The sequence below is a fragment of the Balaenoptera borealis genome (assembly GCF_965194805.1).
Source record: "Balaenoptera borealis genome assembly, chromosome: 4".
Lineage (NCBI taxonomy): Eukaryota > Metazoa > Chordata > Mammalia > Artiodactyla > Balaenopteridae > Balaenoptera > Balaenoptera borealis.
The window spans coordinates 107,247,149-107,266,027 of record NC_138861.1 but is presented as its reverse complement, the minus strand read 5'-3'; the positions used below and the strand labels follow the sequence as shown (position 1 = coordinate 107,266,027).

The window sequence follows — 18,879 nt, the reverse complement described above, 5'->3', positions numbered from 1 at the left end:
TCTTTGGCTATTTGCTATTGTTGTTGGGTGACTGTGTGTGTGTTGTGGGGGGAATAATCTCCCCCTCGCCTACCCCGCCACCAAATTTATGTCCACCTAGAACCTGTGACTGTTTGAAAATAGGTTGTTTGCAGATACGATGAAATGAAGGTGAGGTCATTCTTGCTTAGGATGGGCCCTGACCCAGTGACTGGTGTCCTTAGGAGATAAGGGGAATTGGGACATACACACACAAGGGGAAGCTCCATGTGAAGACAGAGGCAGAGACTGGAGTGATACATCTACAAGACAAGGAAGGCCAAGGATCGGCAGCAATCATCAGAATCTCGAAAAGAGAAAAGCCCGGAACAGACTCTCCCTCAGGCTCTCTGGGAGGAACCAACTCTGCTGATGTGTTGATTTCAGACTTCTGGCCTCCATAAAAGTTCAAGAACACGTTGCTTTAAGCCACTCAGTTTGTGTGATGTGTTATAGCCGCCCTAAGAAGATAATACAGAGACTTCATTGACATCTGTAGTTTAGATCTATTTTTCAATAAGAAGATTAGAGTCATAATTCTGAAATCATTCTTTTATTGTTCACACACAGATCTGCTATTTTCTGGACTTTCTCTAACTAGGAGTCGAAGTTCCCATTGGATGAAATGTGCCCAAATTCCTGTCTTGCTCCAAAGGCTAAAGTGGGAATTCATGAATGTTTTACATATTAAAATTTTCATAGAAGGCTCAGATGATTAAAGCAAAACTTCTAAAAAATAGGCGTGTGCGCTTTCCACTCTTAGGCCGGTCAGTGCATACTCCATGTGACCCACTGAACTCTGTAAGCTCCTGAATGGAAGGTTTCTTTCCCAATATTTGGAGATGCTGCAGGTCATGAACTCGTGCAGTTGGATCTGTTTAAAAACTTTGTTCACTTTGTCTGGGTGTCTCGATGTCTATGAGAACCGATATTGGCATTTTCCATACTGGGGGCTTGATGTCTACGAGAACCAGTATTAGCATTTTCCATACTGTAACAAAAATAAATGCACCAAAAACACCATGTTATTTCTAAGATGAAGCATTTACATCATGGATTACAAAGACAATGTAATGGTCGTAAGAAAGTATATAACAATTTGTTAAATCTACAAAGAAAGTAAAAAAGTATATTTACATTTTCTTCCCTTTAAAAAACCAAAGATCCAAACAAGCATTTTATATATTAATAAATTTAACATAGACAATTTTCATTCATTCAACAAGGATTTCTCCATGCGCCAGCTCTCATTTTAAGAGGCATCAGCATTTATTTTTATCCGGGCGTATTTATTGTTGTTATGTAACTTAATGTTATTATTTTAGTTTTAAAAGTTTGTCATCTAATAATAAAGCCCTCCCCAGTCCCACCTTAGAAATATGGCTTAAAAAAGAAAAGGCTTACTTTTTTCATGGGTATAGTTTCAACACTATAAAACACAAAAAAGGGAGATAAAACGATTTTTCAATTACAATTACAGTTCAATAGCTGCATCCCCCCACCTTTTTACTCTAATACAGATGTTGACAAAGCAAATTCAGGAGAAACACATATTAAGAAGGCGGTAAATGAAGTCAAAGTGAACACATTTTGAATACAAGTTCACCAGGCACAGAGTGAAGGGTGGACCATGGAGCCAAAATGAAAACTAGTAAAAACAGTTATAAGGTAAAGTGCCAAGTCCCCGAGACAGAGGAACTGCAAACAAGAAATAAGAAGGCTGGTTAAGGAAGCTGAGACAATTAAGCAAGGGGAAAAATAGTTAAAATAAGCATAAGAAAACCAGTACAAAAATTTCATCTGAATAGGGATGACCTATTACACCAATATGTATAAAATGGATAACTAATAAGAACCTGCTGTATAAAAAAATAAATTAAAAAAAAAAAGAATGTCATATAGTTGTAATCATAAAAAAAAAATGGGAGATTGGGATTGACATATATACACTAATATGTTTAAAATGGATAACTAATAAGAACCTGCTGTATAAAAAATACATTAAAAAAAAAGAATGTCATATAGTTGTAATCATAAAAAAAAAAAAATCGAGTTTAATTGCATCAGAGCCGTTCTTTAGCAAGTGCTTGGAAGGTAGCGCCACTTAGAAAATGATTCCCCAGCCTCTTGTCTACTTACTCATGGTCATATACATCTTCAGAATCCATTCGACGGTAGTACTTAGCCAGCTTTACAGCAAAAATGATAGCCGGAAGTAAAAATGCGGTAGCTTTTCCTATACCAAACCAAAACAAATTCTGCGGGGAAAAAGGAAAATCATGAGGATTAGATGCTTGAAGATGGGAAACGGAAAACAACACTGGCTTGGGGAAAATAACTTTATTTTGCAGTTTTTTTAATGGATTCTAACTTTGTGAACTTCAGACGAGCCGGCCACTGTGTGAAGTGCTACCTGTTATGATAATTCATTCCATCTTTCTGAAAACCTTGAATAGATCCTATTGTCATATTTATTTTACAAATGAGGAACAGAGGCAGCAAGTGCTGAAGCAAGGTTTAGCATCTAGGACACCCCCAAACAACAGCTAACCATCCCACTAGACGGCTCCCGGCTTTGAGGCCAGCCATAAGAGCACGGACAGCCTGCAGGCCTGAGCTCAGATCCGTCTCTGAGTTGTTCTGATGTGAGGGTGGCTCATTAAACTTCCTGGCTTTGCTCTGCCTCTGAACAGTGGGATTGGCAGCAGCCTCATCCCAAAACACTATCATGTGAAGAAAACAGATGCAATGCTTGGTACTGTAACGATGCCCCCAACAAACGTTCCATGATGAATTTAACCAATCTTTAAGGACGGTCATGGGCTGAATTCAATCCTGTTCTGCCTAAAAAGCGATGTTAAAGTATTTTTTAAAAGACAGCTGCCTATATTCCTAAGTCAGATGTCACACAGAAACCTGGCTTTACGTCTTTTCTCGAAAAGTCTCAAGTCGGATCTCGTAATGCTGAGCCCTCGTTCCCACAAGGCAACATCAGCTGGAGCTGAGTGATGGTTCTTCCTTCAACAGGGGTATCTGTCCTCAGTTTGTTGCAGGCCATACCACTAGCTCTTACAGGGGTGATACCCAACATTATTTAACCTGACCCACCAATCAGAACAGAGATGGCTGTGCACAACCAGTATGGCCCTGTGGGTACCAGACACTAGCCAGCATCTGGCCTTGGCCTGTTTTGTAAATCTACAACCTTCCAGATCCCTGTAGAGGCTCAAGTCTGCGGCCCCTGCCTTAGGATAACCCTGTAACACTAGAGCAGCCCTCCCCAGCCCACTGGGAGGTAAAAGGCAGCTCGGACATAAAAACAACCGCCCAGACCCTCATGTCTCGGCCACTGCGCTTCTGCTTTGTTCCTGGTTGAGTTTAGCGTTGGACAGAGTGGCATCACTTGGCCCAGAATTTTCAGTAAATTTGTTCTCCTTTCCCACATATTCTTTTATTAGTAGATTTCTACACTTTCAACCTTGTTTTCAGAGGCTTAGAGCTTTATGACAACCATACCTTTTACTGGAAGCTGCCTCAATCCTTCTGGGTATAATCAAGATATAAAAGAAACATGTTTGCCAGCCGGGAGTCGATTTTCCTGGCAGAGCCAAAGGCCAGAACTCTTCCTTACTCTTTAAACCACCTGCTACAAAGCTCTAGCCTACAGTCTTCCTGAGCACCCTCCAGGCCTCCCCTCCAGTGGTCCCCGATTGTTTTGGAGAGGCATCTGCTAGTTGGGTGATCTGACTGGCTGCGGGCAGGCAGTGGAGACTGGGCGCAAGGAGATCAGTTCAGAATGAACCAGCCTAACTAACCGAGGGCTCCCCTAATGAGGGCTTTAATCAAAGCCATCAGCAGGGGCTCCAAGCAGCAGACAAAAGGGTACAAAGTCAGAAGGGGAGGGAAGCAGCCAGGAGACCAAGGCGGGGGATCTGCATGGCTGGGAAAGTGGCAGGATCATTTCCATCCAGGTACAAAAGTCCCTCCCACAGAGACAAGTGATAATGGAACAGAGAGATGGACGGATAGAGCAATCTGAATGTACTGTGACAGGCAGCTATCTGATCATCCTACGGCCTGTGCCAGACAACACTCCAGATGACAGGGTCACAGCAGTGAACACACAGCTAGTGCTCATTGAGTTCAGAGTCTAGTGTGTGTTGCGGGGGACAGGTCTTACCAAAGAGCCACACCGATGTACAATACAAACAGCAAAAACATCTCTACAGGAAAAGCAGAAAGTTCCATGGGAGTGTACAAAAGGGAGCCAAATGTAGTTGGGAAGATCAGAAAAACCTTCCCTGAAAAAAAGATATGTTTGAGCTAAGACCCGAAAACAGAACAACAGCTAATAACAGTGAACATTTATGGAGTGTGTTAATGTACCAGGAAAGGTGTTAAGGGCTTTCCATGTAGTCTCTCTTTGAACCATCAAAACAACCCTATTAAGGTGAAGAAGCTCAGAAAAGATAAATAATTTTTCCACGTCACGGAGCTCAGAAAATGTAGAAGTGGAATTTGAATTCAGAGTCTGTGTTCTCAACCATTATATTATAAGACCTAGAGGAGTCAGCTAGGTGGGGTATGGGTGTGGAGGGGAAGAATGAGAGAGAGAGAGGGAGAAGGAGCTTGTGTCTAATTTCTAGGCAGCGGAACTGGCATATGCAAAGGCCCTGGGGTGGGGAAATCTAGATTTTTTTTTTTTTAACATCTTTATTGGAGTATATAAAGAAATGAAAGAAAACACTGAAGCACAGTGAGAAAAGTGATCAGATAGTACAAAATGTGCCAATGGGCAGGTACCCAATCATGCAGGGCCTAGAGCATAACAGTAAGGATCCTGATCCTTCCTGTGGTATTAACAGTAAGCCACTGAGGTGCTTTAAGTGAAGGGAATGAGAGGATTGACTCATGGAGAGAGTCAGTGTATATCGAGGAGTGAACAGAGCTGAGGAATAAACTTGGTTAACTGGAACTTACCAGCCCAATGGTAACATCTTAAAGGGCTATTAACTCAAAAATTAAACTAAGTTTGCTATAGCTTTAGGGTTACATATATAGCTGCACTAAGAGTCCTTTGGAATATTGGCCATCTGCATACCAGTGATGTTCCTTTCTAATTATTTCAGACAAACAGTTTTCTTCATGAGGGCCTCTTGACTTCTGTAAATAAAATTCAAGTAAGGAATGAAGATACGCAGTGAGGACTTTGACTTTTCTAGCTTATTAGTGTCAGAACACATTCATCTACATTTTAGATCTTAGGTCTTGGATTCTACAACTGTAACAGACCCAAGCAGAAACCTATTTTATATTATAGTGTGAACTACCATCTGAAAAAAAAATCAAAGATAATGAGTTTATTGTGTTTTCTTCTTTTGAAAGATGAAATTCTTACCAGGGGGTCGATAATGTAGCTGCACAGAAAGACATCAATAGCCGAATCTAGGGCGGTGGCCACTGGTTTGCAGGCTGCCATTTGCTCAGTGATCTATGGGGGTAAGAAAAACAGGCAAACTTTGATGGAGCCACACCCACAAAATTCCACAAGAATAAAATTAAACACCCTATTCACTTCTGGCCTGTTCACAAAAAGAATCCTTAGGCCCTCTGGATATGGAGCTGATAGCTGATTTCTATGGATGAGTTCTACGACATAAAAAAGTATGTACTTGAAAGGAAGACCCCAATTCTCTCTGAGCCTCGGTTTTTAGTTCCCTGGTTTGTTATTTGGAAAAGTAAGACCCATCTTGCTGGACTCTGCAGAGACTTAAAGAGTATACGTGGTCAGCACAGTGCCTCAGTCTGAATTTCTTACCTGACCCCTTTGTAGTCTGACAAAGGATGTGGGAAAAAAGTGGAAAGTTAGGTAATGAATAAGTCTACATTTTAGAACAGGGGTTGGCAGACTTTTTTCTATAAAGGGCCAGAGGGTAAATATTTTAGACTTTGCAGGCTGGGCTGAGATATATCTGTCGCAACTGCTCCACTCTGCCATGGTGGGGCGAAAACAGCCACAGACAATATATGAACAAATGGGTGTGGCTGTGTGCCAATAAAACTTTATTTACAAAAATGGCAGGACCTGCTGACAGAAGACAGAAAACAAAGTACTCATTACTGAGGTAAGACTAAACAAGTTTAATGAATCACAGACAGATGCTCCAATCCCATTAGCTTAAGAAAACAATATTTATTCATTCAAAAAACTCTGGAGTAAGTACAATAAGCTAGATGCTAGTTCCTGGGGTGGGGAGTGTGCCTTATTTCTTTTCCTTTATTGGTTGGCTCATCTCCCCCTTTTCTTCCACCTCTACCTTACAAGGCAGCCCATATTAATAACATTATGTTTCTCCAAGCTCAAACAACCGTATACACTCTCTTTATAGGCTTTTTCACTGTTAGTTTTATAAAAAGTGGGGTAAGGGTACACATGGATCAGTGGAACAGGATAGAAAGCCCAGAAATAAACCCACGCACTAATGGTCAATTAATCTATGACAAAGGAGACAAGAATATACAATGGAGAAAAGACAGTCTCTTCAATTAGTGGTGCTGGGAAAACTGGATAGCTACATGTAAAAGAATGAAATTAGAACATTCTCTAAGACCATATACAAAAATAAACTCAAAAGGGGTTAAAGACCTAAATGTAAGACTGGATACTATAAAACCCTAGAGGAAACCATAGGCAGAACACTCTTTGACATAAATTGCAGCAATATTTTTTGGATCCCTCTCGTTAGAGTAATGGAAACAAAAGCAATAATAAAGCGATGAGACCTAATTAAACTTAAAAGTTTTTGCACAGCAAAGGAAACCATAAATAAAACAAAAAGACAACCTAAGGAATGGGAGAAAATATTTGCAAACGATGTGACCAACAAGAGCTTAATTTCCAAAATATACAAACAGCTCATACAGCTCAATAACAAAAAAAACAAACAACCCAATCCAAAGAGACAAAAGACCTAAATAGACATTTCTCCAAAGAAGACATACAGATGGCCAACAGGCACATAAAAAGATGGTCAACATCGCTCATTCTTAGAGAAATGCAAATCAAAACTACAATGTGGTATTACTTCACACCAGTCAGAATGATCATCATCAAAAAGTCTACATATAATAAATGCTGGAGAGGGTGTGGAGAAAAGATACTATAATTCTCCATAGGTTGCGTGCGCCACTGGAAACTTCACTCTGCTCCTCCACTTCTCTCTACTCATTTATTCATGGAGACTTAACTTTATGGACCGAATTTTGTCCCCCAAAGGTTCCCATGTCAAAGTCCTAACCTCCCGTACCTCAGAACGTGACTGTATATGGAGATAGGGTCTTCAAAGAAGGAATTCAGGTTAAATTAGGTCACTAAGATGACTAATCCAATAGGACTGGTGTCTTTATAAAAGAAATTTGGACACAGACACAGAAGGAAGACCACGTGGGGACACAAGGGGAAGACGGCCACCGACAAGCCAAGGAAACAGGCCTCAGAAGAAACCAACCTGCCGACACTCTGATCTTGGACTTCCAGCCTCCAGAACTGTGCGAAAATAAGCTCCTGTTGTTTAAGTCCCCCTAGTCGACAAATACACCAATGACATAGCAGGTTCAGTGCTGCCCAGGGCGTGTACAAACCACAGCTGCAAATGGACTCTAACGTAAGGAGCTCACGGTTTGCCAGGGGAGACACAGTCGAGGAGACCAGAATTCCTACAGTAATGAGCAAAGGGAGCCGGGGGAGAATGCAAGGGGCATGCTGTCCGCGGTGGGCAGGCCCGGGAAGCTGCCCAGCATGGACACACTTGTGCTGAGTCTCATGGTGCCTCCACCCGTGGCTCCTACATTCAAGGTCCTTTTACTTATCTTCTGTCTAATTTCTGTGAATTTAATTTGATTTCCTCCTGATTTTATCCTAGAAAATAACTATCCCAAGACACAGCCCCCTTATGTTCATCAATGATAAACCACTTACAGAGATCTTGACCCACTGCAGATAACGTTCAAAGTAGCTCATTATCGAATTCCCATACTTCTTACTTTCCTGGAAAGACATCAAAGAGTAATAGAGCCATTAAAATGACTCTACCATACTCTATGTAATCATGCAGTTATGGTCACACACCCACTTATTGGCATAACAACTTACTTCAGCAATAATTGTGGAGATTCGGTTTGTGATGAAGTCCTGAGCAGAATCCAAAACGAGACTGATATTGGCCACTTTCACCTGGAAAACACAGCAACGGTCGACACGGTATCAAGTGATAAAAGAATTTCATCAGACAGTTTGTATGTTGATGCGAGTACTGTTAACTCAGCCCCACACCCCCATGACTTGCTAGTTAAGACTCTACTAGCTGTTCATGATTAGTGACACCTTCCCTGGCTTGGCTTCCCAGGAGATGGGTATACGTCCCCACCCCATGATGGTGAGCTTGGCTCTGTGACTTGCTTTGGCCAATGGAACACAGATGGGGTGGTACTGTACTGGTTTTCTAGTGAGAGTGAAAGTTTGTGTGTGGAAGGCACTGGGATTTGGAGGCTGTTTGTCAAGCAGCATTATCTCTGTAAAAGTGACCGATGTACCACCTATACTTGCATCCTACACATCCAAAAACAGCTTTCTCCTGTGTACATAACATGCCAGGATGCGGTCTTCATTTACAGAGGTCCTTGTAGAAAGGAGAGGGTGGGAAAACCCAATTTGGTGTTTAAAATGGGTGGATAACTGAGACTTGATTTTACTTAAAGTACCTGCAAAACCCAACATCTCTGAAAGTCTGTGTGTGCTTTTGTAAGAAGACCCCAAGACAGAGAAAGAAAACAAATCCTTACCCCCAATCCACTGCTTTTCTGTTGAAGCTCCTTCAATTTTTGGTGCACAGCACTCTGGTGAATAAACACAGATCATATTTCCTGACCTGTTACATGAAGCTGCAAGATCACGTGCTTTGTATCCCCCCCACCCATAAGTCAGCCATCAAATCCGACTTTACTCCGTAATAGTTTCATTCGAGAAAAAACAACAGACACGAGGAACAATATGCACCTCACATATTTGGGTATAAGAAAACCTGAAGAAGAAAATTGGGATACGTATTCTAGAGCTTGAAAGGGCAGCACACCATGTGTAAGGTAGCCACAAAACTCTTTTGAATCAGGTTTGCTCAAAGTGGCAGGCATTGTTTACAGTAAAACCTGTTCAACAAGAGTGGCTTCATTTGCATGGTTTAGATGAGGAATTGGCAAACTTTATCGGTTAAGGACCAGATAGTATATACTGTAGACTTTGTGGCCCATACCCTGTCCTAATCTCTCAACTTTGCCCTTGTAGCCAAAAGCAGCCACAGATCATCTGTAAACTAGGTGGGCCTGGCTGTGTTCCAGTCAAACTTTATTTGTAAAAACAGGCAGCAGAGGAATTCCCTGGTGGTCCAGTGGTTAGGACTCTGAGCTTCCACTAACTGGGGAACCAGGTTCGATCCCTGATCAGGGAACTAAGATCCCACATGCGGCAGGGTGTGGCCAAAATAAATAAATAAACAAATAAGTAAGTAAATAAATAAATACAGGCAGCAGGCCGGATGGGGCCCATGGGCTGCAGTTTTCAGGGCCACAGTTTGCTAACCCCTGGTTTAGAGTGTAGGTCACATCCACAGAACAACTTGCCTAATTGTAGGTTGCCCGAACTCTGAAAAGGCCAAGGAGTTCTGTGTCTACTTGAAGGAAAGCCTTTAAGGAACATGTCAACACCAGCTTAAAATGTTAACATATTTGTGCTAGGCATAAAGTATAGCAGAGAGAGAACTGTGATGAGTGCAGCACACAAATTAAGAAAACTGTAGAGGAGGACTTTGTGAAGACTCGACTGAATTAGAAAGGCAGGAGGAAAAATGAAGAGAGAGATGGTAAACACTAGTTCTAGAAGATTCTGAAGTTGGAGTCAAACGGACGAATAAGCTTCTTCAAAGCTTCTTCAAACCTGAGCAGGCTGACTCTGTAACCTGGTTCCCACGCAGTCGCCCCCTTGATGACTGCAAACATGACCCTCCCACATGCAAGCATAATAATAATGGCTCCTTTTTGCAGAGTCTCTCTGGGAGGTCAGATCCTTCATGTCCAAGAGCCAGGTAACAGTGAGGCAAGGACCCTTCCCACCATTTTTAGATGAGAAAACTGAAAGCCAAAGGACTTCGGGGAGGCAGAAGCAAGATTTGAAATCAGGTCGACCTGACTCCAGAGCCCATGTTCTTTCTCTGTTACAAACTGCCTTTCTGGCATTTAGGAAAGAAGCCAGAAGGCAGAGAGGAAAAAAAAGAAAGGAAAAGTGAGAAAGCTGGATGGAAGAGAGGGGCAAAGAACATCAGAACAGGGAGTAGAGCTAAATGAATGTGGAAAGAAAGGGCATCGTCTTGCCTCACATATTTCATGGCAGGGTATGAAGACAGTTTGATAATAATAAACTAAGTAAGAGTGAGTCCAGCACTTCAGCTGCTGCACGGCTTAGGGGAGCCTGTTTAAGGCCATGGAAACGAGAGAAAAACATAGGAGGCAACCACAGATTTAAAATAACTGTTCACACTCAAATAGAAAAAGGCAACAAAAAGGCAGAAAATCTGTGGTGAAAATTGAAAATGTGTCCTCTTCAAAGCCCAGCTACTATCATTTATTTTAAAAATAGCTCAATTTCTTAGCCTGAGGTTAACCAAATTTGACCTACGCGTGACATACGAATATATCATTAAGCTAGGTGAAACAGAGTTTGCCCAGGTCACAGCGAAATATCAAAGGTTGTTGATTGTTACCATTAATTTTTGCAAAGGAATGATTTCGTCACGATGAATATTTCTTAAGATTCCTGCATTATTTTTCAGGGTCTGTTTCAAATTTCCTTGGGGCTACAAAGAGAATAAAGTAAATAAATATTAGTACCTGTTTCCAGACTCTGGAGCACTCTCTCTAATCAGGACAGAAGTATGCAACCCTTCTTATATGATGACGAACTTGGAGGGATGGTGCCAAGACGCCCTCTTTCAAATCATGGAACCATGAACTCTCAGCAATAACCCACCCGCATCGGTTCTTTCTGAGTGCCTGAGGCTGCCTTCTCTCTCTCTCTCTCACTTCACCATAATAAAGCCACTGTAAAGCCGCTTTACAGTAGCTATAGCTTCATTTTACAGATGAGAAAACCAAGGCTCAATCAACTGAGAAATTTTATTTAACCCACACCTAAATCATTTTTAGTATAGTAACATCTAACAAGCGTTACTACTGCCTCCATTTAACAGATGAGGAAACTGAGGCACACAGGGGTGAAATATTGTGCCTAAGTTCCCACAGTTAGGAAGAGGCTGACTCAGGATTTAAATCCTGGTCTTCCCCCAGAGTCCAGGTCTGCTGCTTTGTGAAAGGGACCAGTTACAGCCATTAGTCACCAACCAGCAGGGAAGCTGGTAATGGGGAAGCTTATGGGGCTTGGATGGTGTCTTTGCCCTCCCTTATCCGCTCATTACTGGCGATGCAAAGCACCAAACAGGATCTCCCTCCCATGTCCTCACTTACCATTCCCTACACTGCAAGAAAATGTGTGCACAGGTGTTTGGCAGTGGAGGGGTGGACAGAGTGAAAGCAGGTCCGGTGCTGAAGCAGTGAGGGCAGCAGCACCACGAGCAGAGGCTGGAAGAGCCTGCACCCTGAAGCTGCCCTGGGAACCTTCACAAGCTCACGGACTGTGAGGCCGCGTGGCAATGGCTGCTGATGGGAACTTTTAACGTGCACAGAGGGGCGTGTTTAAACAAGGCTTCCATAGCTTCTCTAAGAACGGTACTGACATTTCACATCTACAACAATGACAGCCTTGAACCGGACCGTCTGAACTCACCAAATCGTTGGCTTTTACTTCTAGATCATTTGCAAATGATAAAAGATTCACTTTTGTGGGATTTTTCCCAGTCTACAAAAGAGATGTAAAAAGCTGTGTTATGGATATGGGATTTTTGAACCTTAACAACATGCAATAAGCAACAGAGTGAACATGGGTCCATAACCATAAAGTAAGGCTAGACACTCTAAAGCTAGGCACATCTGCATTCTTGCTTATACACACAGTATTATTTGTATGCAACCATAAAGAGAAATAAAATACTGATACATGCTGTAATGTACATGAATCTCAAAAAACTTGGGCTACATGAAATGGACCAGTTAAGGTTATCAGACACAAAAGGTCATATACTGTATGATTCCATTCATATGAAATATCCAAAATAGGTAAATTCATAGAAACTGAACATAGAGTGATGGTTGCCAGGGGCTGGGAGTGGGAAATGGGGAACAATTGCTTAATGGGATCGAGGCTTTCTTTTGGGGTGATGAAGGTGCTTTGGAACTAGATAGAGATGATAGTTATGTAACACTGTGATTATACTAAATTCTAGTGAATTGCTCACTTGGTAAAAGAGTTAATTTCATGTTGAGTGAATCTCATCTCAATAAAAAAACAAAAATAAAAACAAAAAACATTTTTTATATATATATATATATAAACACACACACACGATGCCCTAACTTTTCCCCAAAAGATCAAGTGCGAACATATGGGTCATACCGCAGCCATGAAGGCACCATAGTCTATTTTGTCTATTCCTGAAGAGCTGAAATCCATAAGGTTTCTTTTTCCTGCCTCATCCAGCAGAACTATATTGTCAATTCTTATATTCATATTTTCAAAATTATTATTTATGTTTCCGGTATGCTGCATAATAAAAAGGAAAGATATAAATAAATCCACTCTTCTCCAAAAACTTCACCTACTTAATGCTTTAAAAGAGCAATAAAATTACACAGGCCAAAACAAATGCACATGTACCTGACTGGCGTTTCTTCCCGGTTCTCTTCTCTCCCCTCCCATTGCTTCCCCGCCTCCCTGCCTTCTTCCCTAGGCCTTATGCCAAGCACTATGTGAGGAGGTGGAATGCAAAACAAAATCATATTGCATCTCCGCCCTCAAAGATCTCAAAGGGAAGAGGCAGTGTCGTGATAAAGGCACATGAAATGCATTGGGACACCAGGGACAGAGCCTTTCAAGGCAGGAGGCTGGGGAGGGCAACAGAGAGGAGGTGGCTTCTGAGCAAGTCTTGACAAACAGAGATGCTGAGAGGGGCTGGGCAGGCTGCTTTCCAGGGGAAGGGGGCAGCATGCACTGGACTTGGGTAATAGAGAGACTTGAGATCAACGGGAACGCGGTTCATGACTCGGGGGCCTGCGTGTCTAGGGCGCTCTCCCACCCTACGCATCATGGTGCACCAAGAAAATGGCACATGGCATAATGAGTAAATGAGTAGAGGGCATCGATTAGGGCTTGCTTGCAAAATTATATTTTATTTATAAATACATGCAAGCTACATTGAGGGAAGAGAATCCGAAATTTGTATACAGCTTTCAAATAAACCTCTTCACATCTGAAAATCATCAGGCTGTTGTGGCCTCATGGCAACCCCGGAAGCTTTCTGTGATGCCTCAGTGGGTAAGCCATGGGGTTTGGGGAACAACCTCTGCCCTTGATTTTCCTCGGTAATTGCTTCTATATCGGAAGCCCAGAAGAAAGAAGGTTCCTTAAGATTCTCTCCTGCACAGCTGAGAAGGCCAGAAGGCCTCCAGGTATGAGGGAGTGGGCACAGCCTAGGCTAAGGGCGCCCTCGGCCCGGGCTGCTGAAGCCCCCTTGCCCCTTCCTCCAGCCAGTGTACTCTGCAGGGGTCTCTCCTTGGAGTCTGAACACTCAAGACTTGGGTGCCGGTCTGGGCAAAGGAGGAGGAGAGGTCATTCCCTTCTGTCCCTTCCATCCTTGTTGCCACTCTGTCTCTTGCTAAGGGCCTACCTGGGAGCCCTGGGGCCACAGCCATCATTCATAAGGAGTGAGGACTCTGTGGGCCACGGTTCTTGTCCCCACTCAGGGATGTGACAGAAAAGGATGGCTGGTCTGGGAGCGTCAGTATCCCTGGGAAACAAGTGGGGTTTGTGCCTCCAGGAAGAGGGACACTCAAAGGATAAACTCTTTCCCCGTGAAGTGTCTGCAGGGAGGCCCCTGGAGAGGATCTTCCATCATCTGCTAGAGAAACTCATGCCTCAAGAAAGTCAACCGGTCGGGGGTGCTGCAAATGTTCTGGAATTAGGTAGAGGTGAGAGTTGCATAGCCTTGCAAATGTACTAAAGTCACTTTAAAATGGTTAATTTTTATCTTATGTGACTTTCATCAAAAAACAAAAAAGACAACTGAATTTAGTAAAGAAATGTCAATTTCCTGATTGGTTCTAATTACTCACCTCTTTAATGCTGAGAAATTCACTGATATTGTAGGTGTTCTCTAGCTTAAGTGTGGCATAAATGCCTTTATTTTCTTTGCAATCACTGAGGGAATAAACAGAGAAATCAGGATCCAGAAAGACAGTTGTGGCTACCTCTGTCCACTGCTAAGGATGGAGAGAAAGGCGAACTGTTCGTCTTTGTTTAATCTGTGACCACAGACGTGGCATCTGGGTGTCGACACAGAAGGCCATCACCAGTGGCTGCACGAATCCCCCGGGTGCCCGCCATTCCTGACTTCGTTCCCTGTTTTACTAAATGTCCCATGTTTGCAACAGATACACTAGGACTGGTAAATACTACATCCTTCTATCTGTGTCCTTTGTGTTCTTTCCAGTGCTGTGAGTAATAACAAGTTTACAAATTGGGAAGAAATAAACTCTAATCTAAAAAAAACAACAGATGTCAGAAAGAGGTAAGTTACAAAGCACTGTCATTAAAAGATTTCATAAAAGATTAAAACTCTATCAAGCCCCTGCCAGACCATCTCCCTCCATATTTCCAGGGTTGAGCTTCACCTACTAAACTTAAGGTTGGACTAAGGGTAGGATGGAGATAGGGAGGGGGCAACAAACATCCAAACGGTCAGTCCACTTCGGCTATAAACCTAACTTGGCCTCACTTCTCCGTGCTTCTTTAAAATGTGACAAACGCCTCCTCGGCTGAGCTAAGCAGGGTGGTCTCATCTGATGCATATCCTTGCCACCCAGATGGCCACCTCCTGGGGTGCCTCTTCCTTGTGCAGCAGCCAAGGCCCTCCAGTCCCAAGGTATGCCTGGGAGAAGCAACTTTCCCACATCCCCAAGAGGTGTGACACTCCTCTCCAGGGAGCCCCAAGTAGGTTGGCATTGGAACAGAGAGTCTGATACACTAACCAACAGAGGTAAGACCAGAGAGTTCCACAGGAGCCAGAATCACAGAGAGCTGGCAGACCGGGCCAAGGAGCTCGGCCTCCTCCTCTAAGCCTAGGGATGGATTAAGTGTGCACAGAAACTCCAATGGATTGAAAATGTCTACCGAGAATATGCTGTTGAGAGGGCTCCTGTGACCCTCTGGGCAAAGCAGAAGACCACAGTTGATGACCAATGTCTGCCATGGAGGTGAGGTGTGGGGAGGATCGACACCTGTGCTGCTTGTTTGCTGTCTCATGCGCTAGAGGTGACGGGGAGCTGGTGATACTCAGACTACTATTATTATCATCCCTATTGAAGCGACAGGAAGTGGAACTGCCCAAGATCACAAAGGCCCCGGTGGTAGAGCCAGGACTGGAGCCCAGGCAGCCTGACTGTACAGCCTGGATCTCCAGCTGCACTGCAATTAGCATGTCTGAGATTTGGACCTGACGAAAGAAATGTTCACATACTGAGGTCTCGGGAAGTCATTCTGGCTTCTACATGATTTAACTCAAATTTTATGCTAACTAAAACAAGCTGTCTGTGGCCTGTCAAATACACACTGTACAACGGCTTTAATTATGAAAGAAAAGGGTGCATTGACCAGAAGTAGAGAATGTCCATGTAAAAAATAAAGATTAAATATCTCCCTCCCGGGGACATCTATGTTGGTACACCTTCGATGATAAGACTCCCTTCCCAGGTGCCAAGGCCATAGTGACTCACTGTGTATATCCTGATCTGTTTTTTTTTTTTTTGAAACCTTTAATGAATGTATCCCTGACTTGTTTAATGTTCTTTGTTCTGACAAGATATAAAACTATTCTGAAAGCCATGGTTCTCTGGAACAATTCCTCAGAGCTATCTGAGAGGCTGTCTCTGGGGCTATAGTCCTCAGTTTGGCTCAAATAAAACTCTTTTCTACTCCTATTATAGACTGTTTATTGATTTTTTCTTTTTTTTTTTTTGCCACACCATGGCTTTCGGGATCTTAGTTCCCTGACCAGGGATTAAACCTGGGCCCTGGCAGTGAAAGTGCCGAGTTCTAACCACTGAACCTCCAGGGAATTCCCATGTTTACTGACTCTTTCCATCAACAGACCCATCCAATGAATTCTTGTTATATGGCATTTACTTGGGGCAGGGTGATTCTAAAACAAGAATGCATTTTAGGGTCACTGTTACCAGTGAATTCTAGTAATTAAGACAGGGCGGCTTGGGACAGCACCATCCTAGGGCCTAGAAGGCTTTCAGGGAAAGGATTATCTTTTTGGTCTTACTGCTAAGACCAGAGAACAGCTTACTTCTAAAACTGGAAAGCTGACCATTAAAATTAAAGACATGTTGAAAGCAAAATTCTCATTGTAAAAACACAACATTCTAAGTAGCAAAAAAATGCATGATGCAATTATTTATACCTGTAAACTTGTTCAAAAGTGAGATGAATATCTGGTTTGTTAAATACCATGCCAGAGAGATAGTATTTCCAATCCGCATTTAGTAAATATGGCGTGTCCAAAACCTAGAACAAATTAAAAAACTTTTTTTTAAAGATAGTTTTACACTAACATACATGCATATAATAAAATGAATATTCTGTTCAATATACAGTATTTGGGGGATTTTTATATCATGATTTTCCTCATCGATTTTCAACTTAAAACTAGAAAATAATAGTGTGATTGGAATAAAGATATCGACCACTGGATAGCATCAGTAGGAATTATTGAGACTACTTTTTGGGGGGAACATTTCATTTTAGTAAAATAAACACATTAGAAATGGGAGAAAAATAGATAACTTGATTCAGAATATCTAATAGAAAGCCATGAAGCAATAGACCCAGATCTTCACTACTTCCCTCTAGACAAAAGGAATTAAATCTGGCACAATCTTTGACTTCACATTATGTGTATTTATGGTGGGCTAATTGGTACATGACTGTATATACACTTACGGAGTGTAAATGGTTTCAAAATATCCTCTATTTTTTAAGAATTCCTTTGTAACAATTTAACACAGCACAAAAGATGATGAAGTCTGGTTTGATGTGTTATTATTATTTTTTATCAAGAGGCCAAATGGAGATAATTTGACAAACTGATGCTCCCGATTTAATTTTCTTCAACCAACTGAGTAATTAAAATACCATCACCACAACTGGTTTATTTTAGCAGTCATTCACCTGATTTTATAACAGATTTGAGGTGAAAAAATATATACAATAAAATAGGAAAACAAATATATTTTAAAAATCAGAATCTAGAGAAAAACACTGGAAAGCCAAAGTTAGAAGACAGACATGTAGATCAAAACTTCCTCATTAATTAATGAAGCTAAACTTGCACCTGTGCCCTAGAGTGTGAAGTAGTTGGTCTTAGATGGAGAAAGTGAAGCTTGAATTCAATTCCCAACTACCTCGTCAGATTTCCACCAGGGACAACCCTCAGATATGAGGTGTGTCATTTATCAGTCTCTCTCACTTCAAATTTACGACCCTCAAACCATCTGTTTGGGCAACTGTCATCTGGGAAGTTATTTGAAATGTCAGAAACCTCTTGAGGTATAGAAGGAACCCGGGAACTTATCCTCTGATGTTCTGCATTTGGGAACTACTGCTGAGGAGAATTGTATTCTCCCCAAATATTACAATCAACATTCAAGAGCAAGCCTTAATTCCTGGTACTGATTTCACTTACATTAAAAAAAAAAAAAAAAAAAGAATACAGTTGACCCTTCAACAACATGGGTTTAAACTGCGAGGGTCCACTTATAAGCGCATTTTTTTTGGTAGTAAATACTACAGTACTGCATGGTCCAAGGTTGGTTGAATCCAAGAAAGGAGATATGGAGGAACCATGCATACGGAAGGCTGAATATAAATTGTACGCAGATTTTGAGTGCGTGGAGGGTCAGCGCCCCTAACTCCCTGTGGTTCAAGGGTCAACTGTACTGCCATATTTTTTTGCTCTGACAAATAGATGGAATCTCAACCTACTGAATACAAACTACCTGCTCACCTTTTTGCTCTCGAAGAAACCCACAAGAAAGGGGAAAAGAAAAGTTTTGGCTCAAGTTCTTCATAATGGGCACAAAAACCACGTTTACCTGGAATAACTTTTTGTTTTGGTAAGGTTCACAGACCAGTTTTTCCACATTTCCACCAACAACAAAAGTCAGAACCACGATGGTCATCAATAGCCAACAAAAGAAGAAACTGAATCCAACCCCGCTGGAAAAAAATAGAAATAAAGTTAATAATTCTACAAGGAATTATTCAATATTACCTACTAGTACTTACTCATTCTACCTATTCAGTGTATAAAATGACCTGGAGTCTTCAGCTTTCTGCAGGTTAAACGGGTCGGCCTACCGAGGGGTGCAGATAGGAAATACGAGGCGCTTGTTTAGGGAACACTCAGGACTGAGTCCCTCGCCTGCTTGCAAGCCCAGCACGGTGGTTCAGACATGGGCTCTGGAGTCATGTGAGTGAACCAAGGCTTTCCAGTGAGGGAGGAGGTTGTAAGGCAGTGTCAATGAAAAAATGTTGCCTGCCATATCAGTAAACAAAGGATGTTGCAGCCATCAAGCCATCAC

General features: G+C 42.1%; 1 protein-coding gene across 5 annotated transcripts in view; it reads right to left on the bottom strand.

The window, feature by feature from the left end:
- Positions 1 to 555: 555 nt before the first annotated feature.
- The window catches only part of PROM1 (prominin 1), a 113,188-nt gene continuing 94,864 nt past the window's right edge, over positions 556 to 18,879 (bottom strand). For all 5 annotated transcript variants that reach the window (XM_082389492.1, XM_082389491.1, XM_082389490.1 and 2 more), the window contains 13 exons: positions 18,391 to 18,514; positions 16,701 to 16,804; positions 14,350 to 14,434; positions 12,635 to 12,781; positions 11,909 to 11,980; positions 10,830 to 10,922; positions 8,860 to 8,913; positions 8,171 to 8,251; positions 7,997 to 8,065; positions 5,417 to 5,509; positions 2,158 to 2,276; positions 1,423 to 1,447; positions 556 to 1,009 (listed from right to left, as the gene is read on the bottom strand). In XM_082389492.1, the coding sequence (XP_082245618.1) occupies positions 995 to 1,009; positions 1,423 to 1,447; positions 2,158 to 2,276; positions 5,417 to 5,509; positions 7,997 to 8,065; positions 8,171 to 8,251; positions 8,860 to 8,913; positions 10,830 to 10,922; positions 11,909 to 11,980; positions 12,635 to 12,781; positions 14,350 to 14,434; positions 16,701 to 16,804; positions 18,391 to 18,514 (1,081 nt within the window). In that variant the 3' untranslated portion in view covers positions 556 to 994. The remainder of the gene's footprint in view (positions 1,010 to 1,422; positions 1,448 to 2,157; positions 2,277 to 5,416; positions 5,510 to 7,996; positions 8,066 to 8,170; positions 8,252 to 8,859; positions 8,914 to 10,829; positions 10,923 to 11,908; positions 11,981 to 12,634; positions 12,782 to 14,349; positions 14,435 to 16,700; positions 16,805 to 18,390; positions 18,515 to 18,879) is intronic.